We start from the raw sequence: 21103 nt of genomic DNA, 5'->3' as shown, positions 1-21103 counted from the left end.
AGGTTCCAAATTCTCTTTCATTTCTGAGTGGTATTTCGACCAGTTCTTTATCATTGCAAAAAAGACTCCTACCAGTCGGCTCCAACGCGGCTCAGGAAAGTAGTCTCATTGCAAGCATCGATCATGAGTGAATCAACTCCACAGATCGAGGTGAAGCCCAAGGCGTTTGTATTTGGCTCGCAAGACTTGTCTTTCAACGCCGTGTCTTTCAAGAATCTTCACAGTCAACTTCATAGTCAGCAATGGGCCATCGATGTTCTTGCTAGCCTTCCAGATCTCTGGGACAAGCTCTCAACCAGTGGACTGCGAGTTCAACAATCCGATAGCAGACACCTACTCGATAACCTGAACTCATGGATAGCGAGTGGGAAAGCTCCAGAGGCAGCATTTCCTTTGCCAAATATACTGCTTTCGCCCCTTGTTGTCATATGCCAATTGATTGACTATCTCGATTTCATTCAGTCAGGCATACCGGGGCTAAGAGATGAGGATGACTTTTCCAAAACATTCCCTGAAGATATGGAGACACTCGGTCTTTGCATTGGTACTTTGAGTGCCTTTGCAGTGGCTTGCTCCTCGAACATGGCCGACATTCAAGCTAACGCAGGCGTCGCTATAAGACTGGCCATGTTAATTGGTGCTACTGTTGATGCCGAGGAGGACTCTCGCGAGCCAGAAAGGAAGTCGATGAGCTTTTCGGCTTCATCGGGTGGTTCTGAATCTGGCGAATCATTTACTTCCGCCCTTGACTCATTCACAGACGTGAGTTCCGAGGAATTGCCAACAACACCGCTTCAACTGCTAATCTTCGTTCTCTAGGCTTATATTTCGGTCATTGTTGATCAAAAGCGGGCCACGTTTACGACATCAAGAGAAACGGGCCCAGCTTTCGTCGAGCAGATGAAAAAAGATGGGGCACATGTCACATCCATTGGACTTTCGGGACGATTTCACTGGAAGAATCATGAAAAGCCCGTCGCCTTTTTGATGAGCCTTTGTGATCGTTATCCAGACCTGCAGTTTCCCGAAATTTCCAATATGATACTGGCAAGCCGATCCAGCGGCGACGGGAAATATGTCACCTCTGGAAAGCTTCACGAGATCGCTTTGCTGGCCATTCTGTTGGAGCAATCTCAGTGGTACGAGACTTGCCGCCTTGCCTACTATTCAAAGTTCATCCCAGAAAATGCAGCAGTGGTATGTTTCGGATCCGAGCGTTGCATGCCGCCGACTATTTCTCGAAAACTCGGTTCACGCCTAATATACGCACACGAGATCAACATCGCGTCGTCCCAGATTCCTGGTAGCCTTCTCGGCAGAACACAAAGTGTGGAATTGGCAGACCTTCCTGATGAGCGTATTGCTGTCATTGGAATGGCATGTCAGTTACCAGGGGCAGGGGATCATGAGGCATTTCGAGAGATCCTGAAACGCGGCCAATCGCAGCACAGAGAGGTGCCTGATGATCGTTTCGGCATGGAGACTGCATGGCGAGATATAGGAAAACACAAATGGTACGGGAACTTCATCGACAATCACGATACTTTTGACCACAAATTTTTCAAGAAGAGCCCTCGGGAAATTTCGTCCACAGACCCACAACACCGTCTAATGCTGCAAGTGGCGTATCAAGCTGTCGAACAATCTGGCTATTTTGGAAATGACGCCACAAACCAATCTATCGGATGCTTCATGGGGGTTGGTAATGTCGACTACGAGGAGAACATTGCGTGTTATCCTGCAAATGCCTACTCAGCGACCGGCAACCTCAAGAGCTTCCTTGCTGGCAAAATCAGCCATCATTTCGGATGGACTGGTCCCAGTTTGACACTTGATACAGCCTGCTCATCCTCCAGTGTTGCTATTCACCAGGCATGTCGTTCAATAATCAATGGTGAATGCAGTGGGGCACTTGCCGGAGGTGTCAACATTATCACGAGCCCGAATTGGTATCACAACCTGGATGGGGCGTCTTTCCTCAGTCCAACTGGACAATGCAAGCCATTTGACTCAAAGGCAGATGGATATTGCAGAGGTGAAGGCGTTGGCGCTGTGTTTTTGAAACGACTTTCCTCCGCTATCGCAGATGGTGACCAGGTCCTTGGTGTTATCGCTAGTACAAAGGTTTACCAGAATCAAAACTGCACCGCGATCACTGTTCCAAATGCGACCTCGCTCTCACAACTATTTACGGATGTTGTGCGTCAAGCCAGACTAGAGCCTAAACAAATCTCTCTTGTCGAGGCCCACGGAACAGGAACACCTGTTGGAGACCCGGCCGAATATGACGGCATTCGATCTGTCTTTGGTGGTGCTATACGGTCCGACATTTTATCATTAGGATCAGCGAAGGGCTTCATTGGCCACACAGAGTGTGCTTCGGGAGTGGCATCTTTGGTGAAGACTTTGATCATGATCAATGAAGGATTTATCCCACCACAGGCTAGCTTTTCGAGCATCAACCCCGCTCTGAATACGAAGGCCGAAGACAGAATCGAGGTATCTACTCAGCTCAAGAACTGGAAGACACCGTTCAGGGCTGCTCTCATCAACAACTATGGGGCTTCTGGATCGAATGCTTCCATGATTGTCACGCAGGCCCCAAAGGCAGCTGATGATCCATCTACCATATTACCCGAGGGCGGCTACCCATTCTGGATCACTGCATTTGATCAGCAAAGCCTTCTAAATTATGCGAAGCGATTGCGCAGGTATGTCCAAGGGGTCCAGGAAAAAGAAACTAACCTAAGCCTTGCAAATCTTTCATTCCAAGTCTCCAGACAGTCAAATCGACGCCTCCCCCACGCGCTGATATTCAATGTCAGTACAAAGGAGGAGCTGCACAAGGTTCTAGAGTCCTTTGAGAGTGGCAGCCAGAGCGTCCACCATGTTCAGGTCCAAGACCCCAAGCCCGTTATCCTGTGCTTTGGTGGACAGGTTTCCACATATGTTGGTTTGGACCAAGAGGTCTATAAGGGCAATGCGATCCTCAGAGAATATCTTGATCAATGTGATGCTACAATCCTGTCCCTTGGCCTGGAAAGCATCTTTCCAGCTATCTTCCAACGATCGCCAATTTCGGATATTGTTCAACTTCAAACTGTTTTGTTCGCGATGCAGTACGCCTGTGCAAAGGCGTGGCTTAGTAGCGGGCTGAGGGTTGCCTCTGTTGTTGGACATAGCTTTGGAGAACTTACAGCTCTATGCATTTCCAACGCAGTATCATTGAAAGATGCCGTAAGAATGATTTCGGGCCGATCACGCCTGATCCAGGACCGCTGGGGTGGTGAGAAGGGTTCCATGATCGCCATTGAGGCGGATCTTCCTGATGTTGAAGCTTTGCTGGCCAAGGTGAACTCACAGGAAGGGTCCGAAGCCCACCTTTCGATCGCCTGCTACAACTCATCGAGAAGCTTCACATTGGCTGGCTCGGTCAAACAAGTCGACTATGCGGAGAACCTTCTCAGATGTGACTCAAATTTCTCAGGGGTGAGAGCTAAAAGATTGAACGTGACCAATGCTTTTCATTCAGCTCTAGTCGACGCATTAGTTGATGACTTGGAAAATTTGGGACATACCATTGAGTTCAAAGAGCCAACGATCAAACTCGAGAGAGCAATCGAGTATGAGTCCACCAATCCGCTAAATGCGACCTATTTGTCGGAACATATGAGAAAGCCAGTCTTCTTTGCGCATGCAGTCAAGAGACTTTCAGAAAGATTCCCTGCTGCAGTTTGGTTAGAGGCCGGGTCCAACTCGACTATCACAGCCATGGCAAGCCGAGCTTTAGGGACATCGAATTCCCACTTCCAGCCAATCAATATTACTAGCGATGGCTCATTCCGATTCCTTTCTGATGCGACTATCAACCTCTGGAAGAATGGTCAAAATGTGACCTTCTGGGCCCATCACCGCATACAAACACCCGCTTACACTCCGGTCCTGCTGCCTCCGTACCAGTTCGAGAAATCAAAACACTGGATGGATCTGAGAGTGCCTCCAAAGCTTGAGGACTCCGGACAACGAGAGGAGCAGCTAGTGGCTATAGAGGCACCAAAGGGGTTGACAACTTTTGTTGGATACCAAGATGCATCCCGGCGCTCAGTACGATTCGGTGTCAATGTCACATCAGACAAGTATGTTCGCCTGCTTTCTGGCCACATCATGGCAAATGAAGCAGCTGTCTGTCCTGGAATGTTCCAGGTCGAGATAGCACTTGATGCATTGACGAGTCTTCGACCAGACTTCCAGAACCATAGCTTTGTCCCAGAGTTATATGGCCTCAGACATTACCACCCTCTTGTGAAGGATGAATCCCGGGCTGTTTGGATAGAAGCAGACTCTTCAGACGCGGAGGGACTGATCTGGAGTTGGAAGTTGACCGCGACCGATGCTAAAGACACCGGCTCTGTCACCCACACTTCAGGGACGATCATCTTTCAGCCGGCAGACGGTGTGCAGGTTAAGACTGAGCTTGAGAGACTGACACGACTGATCGGTCGAAAGCGTTGTCTGCAACTTCTGGACAGCAATCTTGCTGATGATGTTCTGCAAGGCCGCAACATCTACCGCGCCTTTTCCGAGGTAATTGATTATAAAGAGGTCTATCGTCATGTCACCAAGATCGCCGGGAGAGACAATGAGTCGGCGGGTAGGGTCATCAAGCCGTATGCAAATGAAGGTTGCCTGGATACAGTTTTAACCGACTGTTTCTGCCAAGTGGCAGGCATATTCGTGAATCTCATGACCACTCAGGTTGATCTGTCAGAAAGAGGAATTTTCATCTGCGATGGTATTGATCGGTGGTTTCGAGCACCTGAAGCGATTTCAAACGACAACCCTTCGGATGTTTACGAAATATTTGCTTTGCACCATCCTGAGTCTGAATCAAAGTATCTCAGTGATGTCTTTGCATTTAATGCTCGTGATGGGTCACTCGTCGAAGTGGCTCTCGGTATCAGCTACCAGAAGGTCCCCATCTCCGGTATTCGCAAGGTCTTGTCAAAGAACATGCCAGCTGGGCTTCAGCCTCAGGTGCTGCCATCCTCTGTTTCAAAGGTCAATGTTCCACCGGCAAACTTCCTTCCGGTTGCACCTCCGCCGTTACTCAATGGCTCGGCTGCCAAGGTGACCATCACATCCACACCGAAGAAGTTGCCAAAGACACCCAGTGTAGATATAACCGGTATTATGCGGGACATCATCTGCAATCTTTCTGGTCTTGAGCCAGAAGAAGTCAAGGATGATTCTGATTTGGTTGAGATCGGTATCGATTCTTTGATGAGCATGGAACTGGGCCGAGAGATTGATTTGGCTTTCAAGACCAGCATCGACGTTAATCAGCTTATTGACGTGACCGACTTCCGCAGTTTGGTTGAGACTTTGGGAAGGATCATGGGCCTTGATGACACAGATGGTGACTCTGGATTCGTCGAAAATGACAGGAATGACGAGGCTGTCACAAATGGAAACGGATATCATTCTATCGCACCTAATGGGAATGGTATTTCGTCTCCTGGTCCCCAGGGTCTCTCACTTCCAGAGTCCACGGTCCTTGAATGTTTCCGTATTGCAAAGGAGGCTACGGATGACTTCATGGTGAATGGTCAGCTTGGAACATACTATACCGAAGTCATGCCAAGATCAACCAAGCTCTGTGTTGCTCACATTGTCAATGCTTTTGAACAGCTTGGGTGTCCGATCCGCAACGCAGTTGCTGGCCAGAAACTTGAGCGTGTTCCCTACTTACCAAAGCATGAGCGCTTCATGAATTTGATCTATGGTCTTCTCGAAGAAGATGGTTTGATTGAAATAAGTGGATCCGACATCGTGCGAACATCTATGCCTGTCGCAACGAAATCGGTAGATGACATGCTGGAGGAATTATTGCGTGACGAGCCCGTCCATGCCGCCGAGCATAAACTCACGGGGATGATCGGTCCAAAATTTGCAGATTGCCTCATCGGCAAAGAAGATGGGCTCCAAATGATCTTTGGATCCCCAGAAGGAAAAGAAATTGTCACTGATGTATATGCGAAGTCTCCCATCAATTCGGTGTGGATCCAGCAGGCGGAATTTTTCCTCGAGCATCTTATCCAAAGGTTGCCGATGACGGGCGAACCACTGCGCATTTTGGAAATGGGAGCTGGTACCGGCGGAACAACCGTCAAGATGATTTCTCTCTTGGAGCGCATAGGTGTCCCAGTCGAATACACGATGACGGATCTTTCCTCATCACTCGTTGCTGCCGCTCGCAAACGATTCAAGAAGTACCCTTTCATGAAATTCAAAGTTGTGAACATCGAGTCGCCGCCAGATGCAGATCTATTGCACAGTCAGCACATTATTCTAGCCACCAATTGTGTCCATGCGACTCGCAATCTGGAAATATCAACAAGAAATATCCATGATATCTTACGCCCTGATGGATTTCTGCTCTTGCTCGAGATGACAGAACAAGTCCCTTGGGTTGACTTTATTTTCGGCTTGCTAGAAGGATGGTGGCTCTTCGAAGACGGTCGCCAACACGCGCTTCAACCTCCAGCTCACTGGAGGAGAATCCTCACATCAGTGGGATACGGCGCGGTTGATTGGACCGATGGTGCTAGACCAGAAACAAATCTTCAGCGACTGATCATTGCTCTTGCGTCCGGATCCAGGTATGATCCCGCGTCCCAATCACTTCAACCCTCCGCATTGTCCTCATTGACAGATACTGCAGGACGCCAAGAGATCATTGATTCATACATTCATGAATATACCAAGGAATTCCACTCACTCCCTGTTTCCAATTTACAAGTCCCCGTCCTACCCTCTCCCGCGGGTCACTGTGTGCTAGTCACTGGTGCAACAGGAAGTCTCGGTTCCCATGTCGTGGCCTATCTCGCTAGACTTCCTAATGTCCACAAGGTGTTCTGTCTAAATCGATGGAGTACTGTTCCAGCTATTGTACGTCAAGTTGAATCTTTCAAGCTTCGGGGTATCGCGCTCGATGAAAAGTCTCGCTCCAAGCTTGAGATTCTCGAAGTGGACACATCAAAGCCATCATTTGGGTTATCAGCGGAGTCTTACCAGAAGCTTGTGAGCATGGCAACACATATTGTTCACAATGCATGGCCGATGAGCCTTACAAGGTCTATCCGAGGGTATGAGAGCCAGTTCAGTGTCATGCGGAACCTCATCAACCTTGCACGAGAAGTAGTATCAAGGCGACCTGCGCCATTCAAATTCAGCTTTCAGTTCATCTCATCAATCGGAATCGTGAGCTACCATCCTATTCGGTACGGAGTAATCCGTGCACTGGAGGAGACAATGAGCGCAGATTCTGTTCTGCCAGTCGGATATGCTGAAGCGAAGCTAGTGTGCGAACGCATGCTGGACGAGACGCTGCATCGCTATCCATCCCGATTCCGACCGATGGCAGTCAGAATTGCCCAAATCACTGGTTCTGAAAGCAACGGATATTGGAATCCAGTCGAGCATTTCGCCTTTGTGGTCAAGTCGTCCCAGTTCCTCAAAGCCTTTCCAGATCTTGATGGTACTCTCTCTTGGTGTCCTGTTGATGATGTTTCCGCGACACTGGGCGAATTGTTGATTTCCGATACAAAGCCTTATCCGATCTATCATATTGAGAATCCGTCAAGACAGCGTTGGCAAGATATGGTAAAAGCTTTGACGGAGTTACTCGATATCCCACAAGAGGGTATAATTCCGTTCGACCAATGGCTTGAACGAGTCCGAAATTCATCGGCTTCGATCAAGGAAAATCCAGCCAAACAGTTGGTGGAATTCTTCAGTCAGCATTTTATCCGAATGTCATGTGGAGGTTTGATATTGGACACTAGCAAAACAAAAAGGCACTCAGCAACTTTACGGGAACGAGGACGTGTGGAGTTGAATTCAATTGTGAAATACATTTCTGCGTGGAAGACCATTGGATTTCTTGAATGAGACGATGCCGTTATATAATGGTTAGAATGCTGGGCAGTGGAATTCTAGCCCTATTTGGTCCAACTTGAACTCGAACTAGTAGTAAAACCTTGGGGCGTCTGAAATGAACGCATTCCAACTTCTCCTTTCCAACTACGTAGTAGGTAGTGAATATGAATAAATCGTATGATGCAAGATGCTCTGAGGCTTCAGGTTAGATATATACTACCAAACTTCAAGTTGACTATCCGGAACATCTTCCAAGATTATTAATTTGGTAATTGAAGAAATAAAGATACAAAAATCTTGAGACTGTACACATAGTACATCCCCAGGTGGGCTGTCCGAAGACTTCTCAAAAATTGCAGTCACGTTCTTGGAAACAGTGAACTATGTCGAATAATGAGACAGTATAGACAACCTTCAACAATTCCAAAATTCCATTATCAAGATATTTTGATGGTCCAAATCTTTTGCGGAAGTCAGGCCAATTGAACCACCATCTTACCATATCGCCCTTGGTTCTTTATATCAAGAGCCCAATCAACCTCTGGCTATATCTTTGGGGTGAAGCGACTCAACGCCCGAATTTTTGCGCCATAGAAATAGAATACAACTGGTATCGGAATCATTGCAATAGAAAGAAATCCGAGGAGTGACGTAGCCCAGTCGACTCCCAGCCTATTATACATGTAAGTCCCAAACAGAGGGAACGCAGCGCCAACCTTGGAGATTGTTAGTAAGACTCTTTCTGTGAAAGAAGTGCACTTACCGCGCTTCTAATGAGAGTATTCGCTGATATAGCTGAATTGGCAACAATCAAATACACGTCGATCAAATAATTGAGGCCTTGCATCCAGATCATCAAAATTCCCATTCCGATCGGTGCACCAGCGATCGCTTGTGGCACCCATGAGATACTTGGGTTGGATGTCCATCCAAACCAAAATAACCCGATCGGTAGAAGAAAGGCGGCCACAATCATGGGAGGAAGACGATCTTCTGGCACGACAGAGCCATTGCGTACTTTTGGGGCGTACCACAGGCGTGTTGCGACAGTAACGACAAGGCAGCCCAGAAGAACCCCAACTAATATCCCCAGGAAAGGCAATGCTGCAACCCCCTCATTATTCCAACCCCGGACCTGTCGAAAAGCGATAGGATATGCGACGAAGAATAGGTAAAGGATTCCGTAAATAAGCGAGATATAGATGGTCATACAGACAAGAATCGGCTCGAGGAAAAGCATTTGCATCGGTCGGAAAAGGTATTTGGTCAATATCTCGCTGAATGTCGGCGTCTTTTCGTCTAGACGTGAACGGTACGCCCAAATACCTGTCGACTTACGGAGATGGCTGGCGCGACGCTGGAGGATAACAGGATGGTATGTCTCGGGTAAGACTAGAAAGGCAATTATGCCGAAAAATGACGCCGGTATCATGGTGATCCAGGCAGTCCATCGCCAACCCAGATGTGATTCGACAATGAAGCCACCACTGGTTGAGTACAATTAGCTCGAGTCCGATTCTATTAATCCGCGGTATGATGATATTAACGTACACGATCGGTCCGAATATCGGTCCCACGAAGGTAGCTGCAGAAAACAAAGAGATTGCAATCGCGCGTTCCACAGGACCCCAAAAGTCTGCCAAAGCACCTGGTATAATCGCAAGGGCGGATGTGCCGAAAAACCCCAAAAGGAAACGGGCAGGCATCAAGGTCTCGAGGTTCTCAGCAACAGCGACGGGGATTTGGAAGATGATGAATATTGCATATCCGATATAGAGAGGTCGCAACCGGCCATATAGCTCAGACAAGGGCCCCCAAATCTGTGGTCCTATCGCAAACCCCTTCGCGTCAGTGTTAGCATTTCGGCTCTGTTATTATTGCGGGGTTGACTTTTTGACACACCAGAACAGTGAGGCTTGTTCCCAGAGTTGTAACTTCAACTGAAACATGAAACTCTTGCGAGGTGACTCCAGAAGCAGTACTGAATACACTGCTGGAAAAGGTGACCCAGGTGGTCAATGTACTGAAAATGCAGGTGATCAGTGTTTTCCTCCAGAATGGATAGTTCATCGGTAGTTCAGGATCGTTAGGCCCATCCCATTCAACCAAATAAGGATCCACGACTTCTGGCTTATCGGCAGCTGGCTGTTCTCGCGTAGCTTCCAAGTCTGTCCCAGACTTGCAAGTGTCGGTAGACATTTGCGCGTCAACTTCTTCCTTCGTCTTTGGGGGTGGGCTCGCGTCTCAATCGTGTTGGTAGAGTGATGTCGGGAGATATGCACACGATTGAAAGTCTTTCAACATTTTGTCGAAATTGTGATAAAGAGTCATTTTTGTAACTATCTGTAAGGCACAACATGCCTGGACTTTACCTTGAACAATCTGCATAGAACTATTTATCCGATGCTGGCGGTCAGTCGACCAACTGTTTCCCCGAGCCGAGCAAAAAGATTATCCGAGCCAATCAAACTGAGAGCGCGGGACCTGGAGCTGCACAGTAAATTCTCCCCTGAGGACTGTTTATGTCCTTGCTTACTACTCATTCATCAAATCCATAGCATAACCAAGCCATAATGCGATCAATCTGGAGGTTAGGTGGCGATGTCACTGGCAGTGCGTGACCAATGGCAATTTTTGAATCAGCGACGGGCAACTACCAACTACTAACGTGTTTCATGGGTCGCAGGGCCACCCGAGTAAGCGGGCCACCCTAAAACACCATACTAAAAGCGATAAATTATCTGAACAACTATACTTTTTTCCAAGTTATATCTTATTAAATATTACTTTTTGAAGATATAGAATAGTAGATTTTAATTTGAATTATTAATTTTATCAATTATTCTACTTGATCGCCATCAAATACCTCATTTCTGATGTATTATATCAAAAATATGTATTCTTTACGGTATATATATACAGAGACAATTTCTTTCTATATTTTTATGATAAGGATATAATAGAGACTATATAACCTCAATATTTAGCTTCGAATCACTATGGTTGTTGAGATATCGAATTGTAATTTATCGCCTTACCTATGGTGTTCTAGGGTGGCCCGCTTGCCCAAGTGGCCCTGCGACCCATGAAACACGTTAACTGCTAGTACTAAGATTGCAGTACCTAGGTAGTTTTGAACACTGTATGCGATGCTTTCAAGTTTCGCTTATAATATACTATACTTCTTCTTCCTCATCCATAGACTCGGATAGATAACTGTGATACCATGCATCCCTCCGAATGTATCAAGGTTTGCTCTACTAATACCAATACTACTTTTCGTAAGCTAGGTTAGGGTCGACGATGGAAAGCTGTAGCGTTCTGGCTCCTATCTAATTATGACTATTGGATTTCTTAAACTCTCTCTCTATTGATTATTTTCTCACGTCTATTTTCTGGCTATTTTATGTTCCCGATCATAATATCTCTTCCCAATCTGACAAGTAGGATATATTCCCCTTTATTGCCGTGAGTAGTACATACGACCATAGGGTGTGGAGAACAGGGCTTCCCGTCCGCTCAGCCGTACTTAAGCCACACGCCGGCAGGTTAGTAGTATGGTGGGTGACCACATGCGAATCCCTGCTGTTGTATGTATTTTTTTTGGCTCCAAATTTTCCTCCTACGGCGGACCATGTTGCCATCCACTCAAATCAACTTTGACGGCCGATCTCTCTCTGCCACACTACCATACTGCTTCTGATTGCCTCTGAATTGCTTGTATAACCCTACCGACTTCTTCTCGCCGGCACATGTGTTGCCTACGATACCTGTGATGCCCAGTTTGCCTCCTTTTACACAGCTGAGAGTGCTACTTTTGTGTGCAATATTTTTGCGTGCAATCATTCAATGATTCTTTTTGACAAAATATAGATTAATCGGTATATCTTAGCAGAGAAACTTCTATATACATTAAATTGTTAGAACTCAAACGTGCAAGAGTACATCATCATCGTAGCGCCCATCTCGCACTTGCTGCTGCTTGTGGTTATAAGTGCCTAGGTACTCGTACTACTCGTAATTTGTCGCTGCCTAGGTGTTGGTACTCAAATAAGACGCCGACCCGCCGCCCTAAGATCCAGTCGCTATTATGGGTACGTAACAGCTGTGTGGAGAACATGCCGCGGATGCATGATGTTGCTTGTACTCCGTACAATATTCCAAATTACCTACCCCACATAAGACTGATCACTATATTCAACATGATTCTTTGACTCGGACAAGCTGTTTGATAAATCCGAGCAAAGTATTGCCGTTAGAAATATAGTTACGTCGACCCAGAACGTATTTGGCCGCTTTGATCGACAATGCGGAATACATTTAGCCCCTTCGATCGGCAATGTATGCAATGCATGTACGTACAACAATTCGATTTCAAGTCTTCGGCCCACACGAAATGGCAAGGTGGGAGCCTTACTCGCGTAGGTAGTCGGTATAGGGATTGATCTTCAGTGCCTCCCGCAAAATAACATGTCAGCCTCTTAATGCTTAGCATATTTCTGGCCCCACAGAGTGGCGATTTGCAACTGAATAGCGACACCGCTTGCAACTCAAGAGCGATGGCAATCAAACGGCAGTGGCGATGGAAATAGCGATGGTAATAACAATAGCTAATCTTTATCCAGACCCAAAACGGGCGGATGGAACGGGGTTTTATCTCTCTGGACATTGGATCCAACATGGCATTGCGTTGCTCCTTCTAGATGAAAACCCACCGACCCGCGCTGTGACTTCATGGGATGTTTCGATCATAGGTCACGAGTCTGGCCGAGTTACGTCTCTAGAGATTGGAGCTGCCAGTTCATAGTAATATATCTGGAGGAATTAGTGGCTTGAGTTACTTGTGGATAAGAAAATGATTTAGTACCTAGGTATTCATGCTTGTAGGCACGAGCCAAAACCACTCGACGAGAATGATTTTTTAAAATGCATGTCAAGCCTACCTGCTCGCTTTACAAGGTCGGTATTCGGGAATAATTTAGTCAGCTGGACAGAGTGAGATGAATTTTTGGACAGGTCTTAGCCACAAACAACATGCTGACTTGTTCCGCAGATGGTCGACAAAATTTATGCTCCACATTGTAAGGCAATGAACCTTTAAGATTTTACAGCAGACGGCAAAGCTGTTTAGCTGAGCCCTGCACTCCACAAAAAGGTCTCGCACTCCACATCAACATTCGCACTGCAGAAAAAAACCAGAACATCGCGATTTAATTGAAAGAACAGGTGCAAAAAGTAATGACAAATGACATACAGTAGTAAGATCGAGGGCTATCTCCCATATAAAAATATGGCCTCAATGCCCAGCCTGGATACTATTATATCAATCTTCAAACCTTCAAATTCATTTCGATAATCCGTGATAACTATACTTTCCAAAAACACCATGCAATTTTTCGCGCCTTCTCTCCTCCTTGCCCTCGCTTCTACTGCGTTCGCTGACGATCTCTGGAGTGTTGTCACCTACGCCGAAGCTGACTGTGCTGGAAGCGGAGGCAGCGGCTCGAACACTATTTCGACGGGTTCCTATTGTAAGGACGTGAGTGGGATCAAAAGTCTCAAAGGATCTGCTTCTCCCAATAAGATTACCGCATGGAGCGGTTCTGACTGTTCCGGAACCTCGTGGTCTGTCGATGATGGCAAATGCTTCACCGGAAGCATCGGCTCTTGGCAAGATTCTTAAGCAGCCCATCCAAGATTCTCCCCGGGGCGATTCGCAGTTTAAATAAACCCGAATACTGGAATCCCGGATAGAATTGTAGGAAGTTTGCTAATATGAATTCATTTACTCTCTCAGTGAGGGGCCAGTCCGATCTAGTATGTTAGATGGGATTATCTACATGCGAATTCTCACTGTAGACAGATGTCTACATGCCTCCCCGAGAGTGGAATACAGTATAGCAGAGAATGTATCATTCCAGTATCATAAATAGAGCTTGATCGGGTCTCAAGAACTTGGGATGGCTACTTCGTGTGATTTATCAACATTGAACTCTGTTATTATTTTACACGAAGCATTGAATAGAATGGAATTTTCCTCTCTGGCTATACACTATTTTATGAACGAGCTTTTTGGTACTCGATGAACGCCCTATTCTTACCCTGTCTATTGTAACTACCTGAGTTGCGCGACGCTAAAGCAGTGCTGATCCTATTCGGGCGGTACCTACCCTACTTTTCGCCGGCAGAGTAGTATCGTGGGTGACGATAGTTAGTTATATCCCTGCTGTTTTACGTTTTTTCTTACTTTTCATCAAAAATCCACTGCTACGCGATGAGTCAAATTAAGACCAAGGTTGTTGGTGACAGTTCGCTTCTCTCTCCCTGATCCAAACCCGAGCTGAAAATACAGGCATGAAACACGTAACCTCCCCATATAACTAATTTTTGAGACAGGCCCTCTTACAAACCCTTTCCAGCCGCGTCTCGAAGTTCAGGTCGTTAATTTTCCTTCTAAGTGACCTTGGCTCAGCTTCAGGTGTGAAAAGCCCGACACGCTGTTTATCTGATTACCCTTCCGCCCGATAACCAACCGTGCGGCATCACTTTGGGAATGAAGCCCGCGATCCACTTTTTTTTTTTCAGAAGAGTGGCGATTATAAATCTTCAGGGCAGCTTATAAATTCGCAATCCCCATGCGCAAATTATGCGGATCGTAAATGTGCACAACTTGAATTAATATTATCGTATTGGGTTAAATAATTTTGTCGTTGCCCGAATCACTTCTTCCCGTCACCTCCATCTGCACTCTGAACACGCTTTACGGCCTCAACCTCGTCCTTTCTCAAACACAACATGTCTTCTCCCGCACCGAGATTTGAGTCTCCAGATGTCGACCCTAGTGCATTGGGCCAGCCCCTTCAATTCACCTTCTCTGGTCGCTCAGCACCAAATCGTTTCATGAAGGGCGCTATGAGCGAACGCCTCGCATCATTTTCCTTGAATGATCTTGCCTCCCGTGGTATCCCATCACCTGCTTTGATCCAAGCGTATCAGGGCTGGGGCGAGAGCCAAGTGGGTATCAACCTCACTGGCAATGTTATGATTGATCCTGGTCACCTGGAAGCAGCCGGTAACCCAGTCATCCCGCGGGACGCAGAATTCTCTGGTGAGCGTTTTGAGTGCTTCCAGCAGCTCGCAGCTGCCGGTAAAGCGAACGGGATGCTCATTATTGCCCAGGTCGGGCACCCGGGTCGCCAAACTCCTCAGCATCTCCAACCCAATCCCATCAGTGCAAGTGATGTGCAGGTGAAGGGTGAGCCTATGGGCATGAAATTTGCCAAGCCCCGTGCTGCAACTGAAGAAGACATTGCCAATATCATTGACGGCTTTGCCCATGCCGCTGAATATCTCGAGAAGGCTGGATTTGATGGCATGCAACTCCATGGTGCACACGGCTATCTTCTTAGCCAGTTTTTGTCCCCAACCACTAACCTGCGAACCGATAAATACGGTGGTGACTTGAAGAACCGCATGAGATTGATCTTGGAAGTCAGAGACGAGATCGCCAAGAGGGTCCGCAAGGACTTCGTGGTCGGCATCAAGATTAACAGCGTTGAGTTCCAAGAGAAGGGATTCCAGCCTGATGAGGCTAGGGTGCTCTGTGCAGCTCTTGAAGAACATTCTTTTGACTTTGTTGAACTATCCGGTGGCACCTATGAAATTTCTCCAATGTCTGAGCATAAGCGGCCCTCCACAGTCGAGCGCGAAGCTGTAAGTTCTGCCCCTACGGTGGCTTCTTATTGTTTATGGCCTTGGCCTTTTGTCGTCCTTTTATTAACACAAAATAGCTGTTCCTCGACTTCGCCAAAATCATTGTTCCTGGCTTGACAAAAACAAAGACATATGTCACTGGCGGTCTCAGGACTGTCGGAGGAATGGTCAAGGCGCTAGAGACCGTGGACGGAGTTGGTCTTGGACGCCCTCTCTGCCAGGAGCCGAACCTGTGCGCGCATATCCTGTCCGGTAAGGTCAAGGGGGCTCTCGTCCAAAAAATCAACATGTATGAATTCGGCGCTACAGCTGGTGCATCGGGCGTTCAGATCTTGCAGATGGGCAGCCACCTGCAACCAATTGACCTGTCTCAGGAAGCCAATGTGGCGAAGCTCTTCGGCGCCTTGGGTCCATGGGCTGCTGCTAGACAAAAGGATCTGGAGCTTTATGCTTTCCCTGCTATTGACGGTTATGATACGCCCTACTCTGTCTCTACCCTGCTATGAGGGATTTTTTGTTGAATAGTCTAGCCTGTACACATAATGCACTCTGATCCGATCGAAATAACGTATATTACACTTCATAGGCTCGCATTTCAGTGTATAATTTGCTACAAATGGCGTTCACGAATTGAATGTTCCCCCTTTGCAGGAACTTTGGAAGTGATTTTGCTTTGAGTCCAAATAAATGCCGAGGTCCAACTGGCCTTTCTTTAAATACTGTGGAGCAAAATTGAAGCCCGGGCCCATTTCTTTTTTTCACGCCGCCGAAATCCAACCCCAAATTGGAAATATTTCCGGCTGTATTTTTATTACAGTCTGGAATGTGGGCCACGGTTCATCGACGCGGCGAATTGTATCAGCCCGACCCCGACTACGGAGTACTGTCTGAAGAAAATCAAATTTGACAACCGGTAACTATTCTTCACTCCAAAGCAATGGAAATTGAAGAGTTGGACCGACTCTGTGAATACATCAACAAAGGCATGGCAAAAATACAGCGGCTCCAAATGTCCGTCGGGAGCCCCCAGAAGTGCTACGAATTATAGGAAGACACATCAATCAGCTTCAAGGCCATTTAAGGTCGTAGTTTATGAAATGGGTAGTCTACATGGCAAATATAAAAATTCCGTGCGAATCACATCAATTGCGAAATACCTTCGCCAGGTGTAGCTTTGATATCTACCAATAGAACAATTGTATAACTAAACAGTCCTCTTAACATAATCCACATGCTCCGTGGAAGGATGGACTTCTGTCTTCAGCTCTCGATCGTCTCCTCTGCCTTCAAAACGAGAAGGAGTGAACTTTGCCCTCAGATTGTTTTGTTCAAAGAGCTCATTCATATCTTCGAGTGACAGACCTAGTTAAAAGTTAGTACGGCGTTTGGATATACCGTGGCTTTCATAATTACCTTTCGTTTCCGGTACAAAGAACCACGCAAACACAACCATAGTGAAGCAGAAGGACCCGTATATGAAGTACGTCCCGAATCCATTGACACCCAACGTTGCAAACATACTTGGCGTAGCCTTAGCTACCACAAAGTTGAACAACCACTGACTAGCTGTAGCCATGCCCATTTGAAGAGGTCGTAGACGAGCGGCGGGTATTTCCTAGCAAAATATTTAGCTGGTTGCTTTAATGAGTGAGAGGTTTCAGGCATACCGAGCAGTATGTCCAGACAACAGGTCCCCAGCCGAATTGATAGACAGCTGCAAAAATGTAAATGGCAACCAATGCGACATATCCCGCCGAGGTGGGCCCAGAATCACCAGTCGGCGGATCAAAGCGAATATAAAAGCCAATATAAAATAGCATGAGACCCTGCGTCATTAGTCAATATAAATGTCGTGTTTTTCAAGGAGGTTAACTAACCTGAACGATACCAGTCCAAAGAAGACTCTTTCTCCGGCCAGGGAATCGGTCACGAAGACTATGAAAACAAAGCAAGCCACGAGTTTGACTATTCCGTAAATTCCAGTCGCAAAAAGTCCCGCGGATGAGTCCGATAACCCCATGCTGCTGAAAATATCAGGACTATAATACGTCATAGCGTTGGTTCCTGTCAAGTTACTCCACATCATTAAGGTGATGCAAAGAAATGTGCGTCGTTGATTAGCTCGAGTCGCGAAAGCCTCCTTCACAAGCGTAAGACCGGAGCCTTGCGCTCCCAACGATCGCTCTTCTTCTAGCTGCAGAAGGATGCCTTCCATTTCATCTCGTACGTAAGAATGGTCTGCGGATAGACCACGCAATTTGGATAAAACAGCCAGAGCCTTGTCTGGTGATTTCATGGCCAGGAATCGGGGAGATTCGTTCGCGAGAATCATGCCAACGAAGAGGATAACGGCCGGAAGTGCTTGTAATGAAAGAGGGATAATGTACTGAGCAGGTCCGTTGACATGGAGGATACATCCATAGTTGATCCAAAAGGCGAGCTAGGAATATATTAGCGGCCGTAGCTGAATTTTTATCGCAGGAAATATCACACATACAGTGAGACCAGTGACAATGCTCAGTTGATAGAATCCAGTAAGCAGCCCTCGAATACCCCTGGGGGCATTTTCTGAAACATAGAGTGGGTTGACACTTGACGCAATCCCAATCGCAATCCCCGCAATGAATCTGCCAACATACAGAGATGCAATATATCCAGAAGCCGCGGCTTGTAATGCGACGCCGATGAAAACGAGAATCGAGGCTACTATCAGTGACATGCGGCGACCAATGCGGTTAGCAAGCCACATTGAGAGGAAGCATCCCGCAAAGGCTCCCGCTTGAATGACAGAGACTATATTCGAAGAAAGATTGGCTCTTTCTGTGGGAGATCTTTTGTCTAGGCCGTATTTTCTGATGAATTATTAGTCGAGTCGCTGGCAGCTCGGGTGATTTGAGACCTCACTCTTTAAAAGGCTCCATGGTCAGAACACCCCCGATAACGCCCATATCCATCCCAAATAGTAAGGCACCGCCACATGCCTATATGTGTTAGCTATAATTATTATTCACAATCCTTAACAGGCTTACAAACCACTAAGCTAACGAGTATGGTCCGGAGGTTGTAAATCTCTGGGGGGTCTTTGTCAATGGCTTCATTGCGAATAAATTTGGGAAGTAGCATGATTACGGTGTAGCCTCAAAGACTTAACTGGGAAGATCATAATGCGCTGGATAACCATTGCGTTTATAACAGCTTGCCTTCCTTGGTATTCTCCAGTCCCTTCATTCTCCCAAACCTAGTCCGAGCTCTTTTTAGATTCCCATTGGCCAGACGGCAACAGACGGTCCATGATATCGACCCCGCAAGCCCATTATTTGCCTCACTCAGTGCCGAGAGCACTTTTTATTCCCATGTCTGGGGTAAGTTTGCGGGGTATAACATTGAGCCACACGAAGCTGGGGAAGTGGGCCGCCAGGTCGGCCATTCCAGCCATGGAAAAATCGACGGCTATAGACGGGGAAATCGCGTGGATGTTGCCGAAGATGAACATATCCGCACGTCAAAATAGTTTTTGGAGCAGATGGAATTGGCTTTTACGTTGGAGAGATTTTGAATAAAGCTTAGGCATGTGAGAGCTTCTCGGCCGTTAAATCCCAATTTTCATGGTTATCGAGTCGATCACACAGGTAGCAATGCCTTCCGCAGCATCAGCTATGTTTGATTTCCTATTATCCTAGTCACGCCTAGACTTTACTGATCGCCATTCGATCATCAAACTCCCTATCATAGTTGTGCACGCCAACCCAACCACTAGATACCATGTTTGGATGAGACTTTTATCAATCGCGACCAGGACATCTCGCGACTTGTCCAATGGCACACTCGTGACAATATGGTTAAGGCTTGACTTCCCAAGATCTGCCTCATCTATTCCCGGCATAAGAACATTGAGATTGGTCGAGAGCTGATTGACAAAAAGAACTTGAGCAACGGCGACCGCGACGGTCGGACCAAATGATTGCGCGAATAGCATGATAGAAGTGCCAAGCGGGACATCCTCTATGGCTAGCACTGTTTGCACTGCGTTCTGGGGCCCCGAAAATCCGATGCCATAAGCAAGGCCAGAAAATCCGGTATAGATGATCAGTTGCGCAAAACTGGTATTGATTTTGACCGTTGTGATAAGGCCTGCGGCGATCGGCATCATGGTAGAGGCGAATACCATGAAGGGCGCGTAGTACCCAAAGATACTTGTACCAAACCCGTGAACTAAGGAGCCGATCGTGCCGGCGATGACGATAGGAAGCATCATGTAACCACTTTTTGCAGGCGTATATCCGCGAACGACTTGGTAATATGTGGGCAGATAATACTCGAGCACGCTTCCGGTGCTGTTGACGCACATGATGAAAATGAAACCAGCGATGATGCTGCGGTGCTTCATTATGCGTAACGGCAGGGCAGCTTCGTCACCTCGACGTTTTTGGTTGTAGATAAAGGCTGCTGTTAAACAGATAAAAGATACCAGAGGACCTATCACTGGGCCGCTATTCCACGGATATTTGGTACCAGCCCAGGACAACGCGAGAAACAGACCAGTAAGGGCCGGAATGAAGAGCATGTTGCTAACCAAGTCAAGCTGCGAGATCTTCTGCTTTAGTTTTAGCCTTGCAATATCGCCAGGCTTTGGCGTATCTGAAAAGCAAAACATGGTCAATACGATAGCGACAACACCAATTGGGCCATTGATGTAAAAGCACCATCTCCAACCAAGTGATTGCACGATCGCGCCGCCAAGGATTGGCGCAGAGAGAGTGGCGAGCCCTTCAACTGCACCCATGACTCCTGTGTACATAGGACGTCTCCTCGGATCTGTCGATTGGACGAGAATGATGAAGCATCCGGAAAGGAGACCAGCAGCACCTAGTCCAGCGACGGCTCTTCCGATGATAAGCATTGTCGAAGTGGAAGCTACTCCACATAGTAGTGATCCTGCTATTGAAATGACATTGGCAAGCAGAAAAACACGCTTGATGGAAAATAATCTGTATGCCTTTCCAAAGACAAACTGGAAAGCACACTGGCACAGCCTAAATGCAGACGAATACCAGCCAACATCCGCGACTGAATGAAAATGGTCCGTTATTGCAGGCACAGCAGTCGCAACAATATTCATATCTATGCTGATAAGGATCAAGACGGCACCTAGGTTGAGCATGAGGAGCCAAAATTTGACACCTGTGGGCCTTCCCTTCCCCGCAAAAAATGATCCGCTGTGATCGGAGATCTCCTGGGTCATGTTTTCTAGCATGGCACTGCTTGCGATAGTCGTTGGAACCCTCGATCTATTTTCGGCGACATTACCGGGCAGAGGAGCCATCTCCATTCCTTCACTGCGCGCTGTGATGGTCGGTTCTGCAGCCGTCATTCTTGGCGAGTTGTGAAGAGGAAGCGCTCAGACCCATGACAACGTTCACGTTCACTAATTAGCGGCGAAGTGATTACTAAC

At 47.1% G+C, this 21103-nt stretch overlaps 6 protein-coding genes across 6 annotated transcripts; 3 read left to right on the top strand and 3 right to left on the bottom strand.

Moving 5' to 3' along the window:
- Nucleotides 1-123: 123 nt before the first annotated feature.
- Nucleotides 124-7950, top strand: N7509_012253 (putative polyketide synthase; the record flags this gene model as incomplete). Its single annotated transcript, XM_056636890.1, has 2 exons — nt 124-762; nt 820-7950. 2 exons carry the CDS (start codon nt 124-126, stop codon nt 7948-7950), a joined length of 7770 nt encoding a protein of 2589 aa, XP_056482920.1.
- Nucleotides 7951-8483: 533 nt separating this feature from the next.
- N7509_012252 (MFS transporter) lies at nt 8484-10137 on the bottom strand (the record flags this gene model as incomplete). The annotated part of the gene is made up of 4 exons (XM_056636889.1): nt 8484-8654; nt 8702-9425; nt 9490-9779; nt 9841-10137. The coding sequence occupies 4 exons, from the start codon at nt 10135-10137 to the stop codon at nt 8484-8486; spliced, it is 1482 nt and encodes a 493-aa protein (XP_056482919.1).
- Nucleotides 10138-13324: 3187 nt separating this feature from the next.
- N7509_012251 (uncharacterized protein) lies at nt 13325-13621 on the top strand (the record flags this gene model as incomplete). The annotated part of the gene is made up of 1 exon (XM_056636888.1): nt 13325-13621. One exon carries the CDS (start codon nt 13325-13327, stop codon nt 13619-13621), a length of 297 nt encoding a protein of 98 aa, XP_056482918.1.
- A 1112-nt stretch (nt 13622-14733) lies between these two features.
- Nucleotides 14734-16157, top strand: N7509_012250 (NADH:flavin oxidoreductase/NADH oxidase family protein; the record flags this gene model as incomplete). Its single annotated transcript, XM_056636887.1, has 2 exons — nt 14734-15651; nt 15729-16157. The coding sequence occupies 2 exons, from the start codon at nt 14734-14736 to the stop codon at nt 16155-16157; spliced, it is 1347 nt and encodes a 448-aa protein (XP_056482917.1).
- Nucleotides 16158-16855: 698 nt separating this feature from the next.
- N7509_012249 (sugar porter family MFS transporter) lies at nt 16856-18774 on the bottom strand (the record flags this gene model as incomplete). The annotated part of the gene is made up of 7 exons (XM_056636886.1): nt 16856-17013; nt 17065-17266; nt 17319-17477; nt 17540-18091; nt 18149-18503; nt 18556-18632; nt 18685-18774. 7 exons carry the CDS (start codon nt 18772-18774, stop codon nt 16856-16858), a joined length of 1593 nt encoding a protein of 530 aa, XP_056482916.1.
- Nucleotides 18775-19327: 553 nt separating this feature from the next.
- N7509_012248 (MDR family MFS transporter) lies at nt 19328-21022 on the bottom strand (the record flags this gene model as incomplete). The annotated part of the gene is made up of 1 exon (XM_056636885.1): nt 19328-21022. One exon carries the CDS (start codon nt 21020-21022, stop codon nt 19328-19330), a length of 1695 nt encoding a protein of 564 aa, XP_056482915.1.
- Nucleotides 21023-21103: the final 81 nt, after the last annotated feature.

Source organism: Penicillium cosmopolitanum, assembly GCF_028827165.1.
Source record: "Penicillium cosmopolitanum strain IBT 29677 chromosome Unknown utg000011l:1.0-3548175.0:1.0-3550911.0, whole genome shotgun sequence".
Classification (NCBI taxonomy): domain Eukaryota; kingdom Fungi; phylum Ascomycota; class Eurotiomycetes; order Eurotiales; family Aspergillaceae; genus Penicillium; species Penicillium cosmopolitanum.
This window is presented reverse-complemented; position numbering and strand designations above follow the sequence as displayed.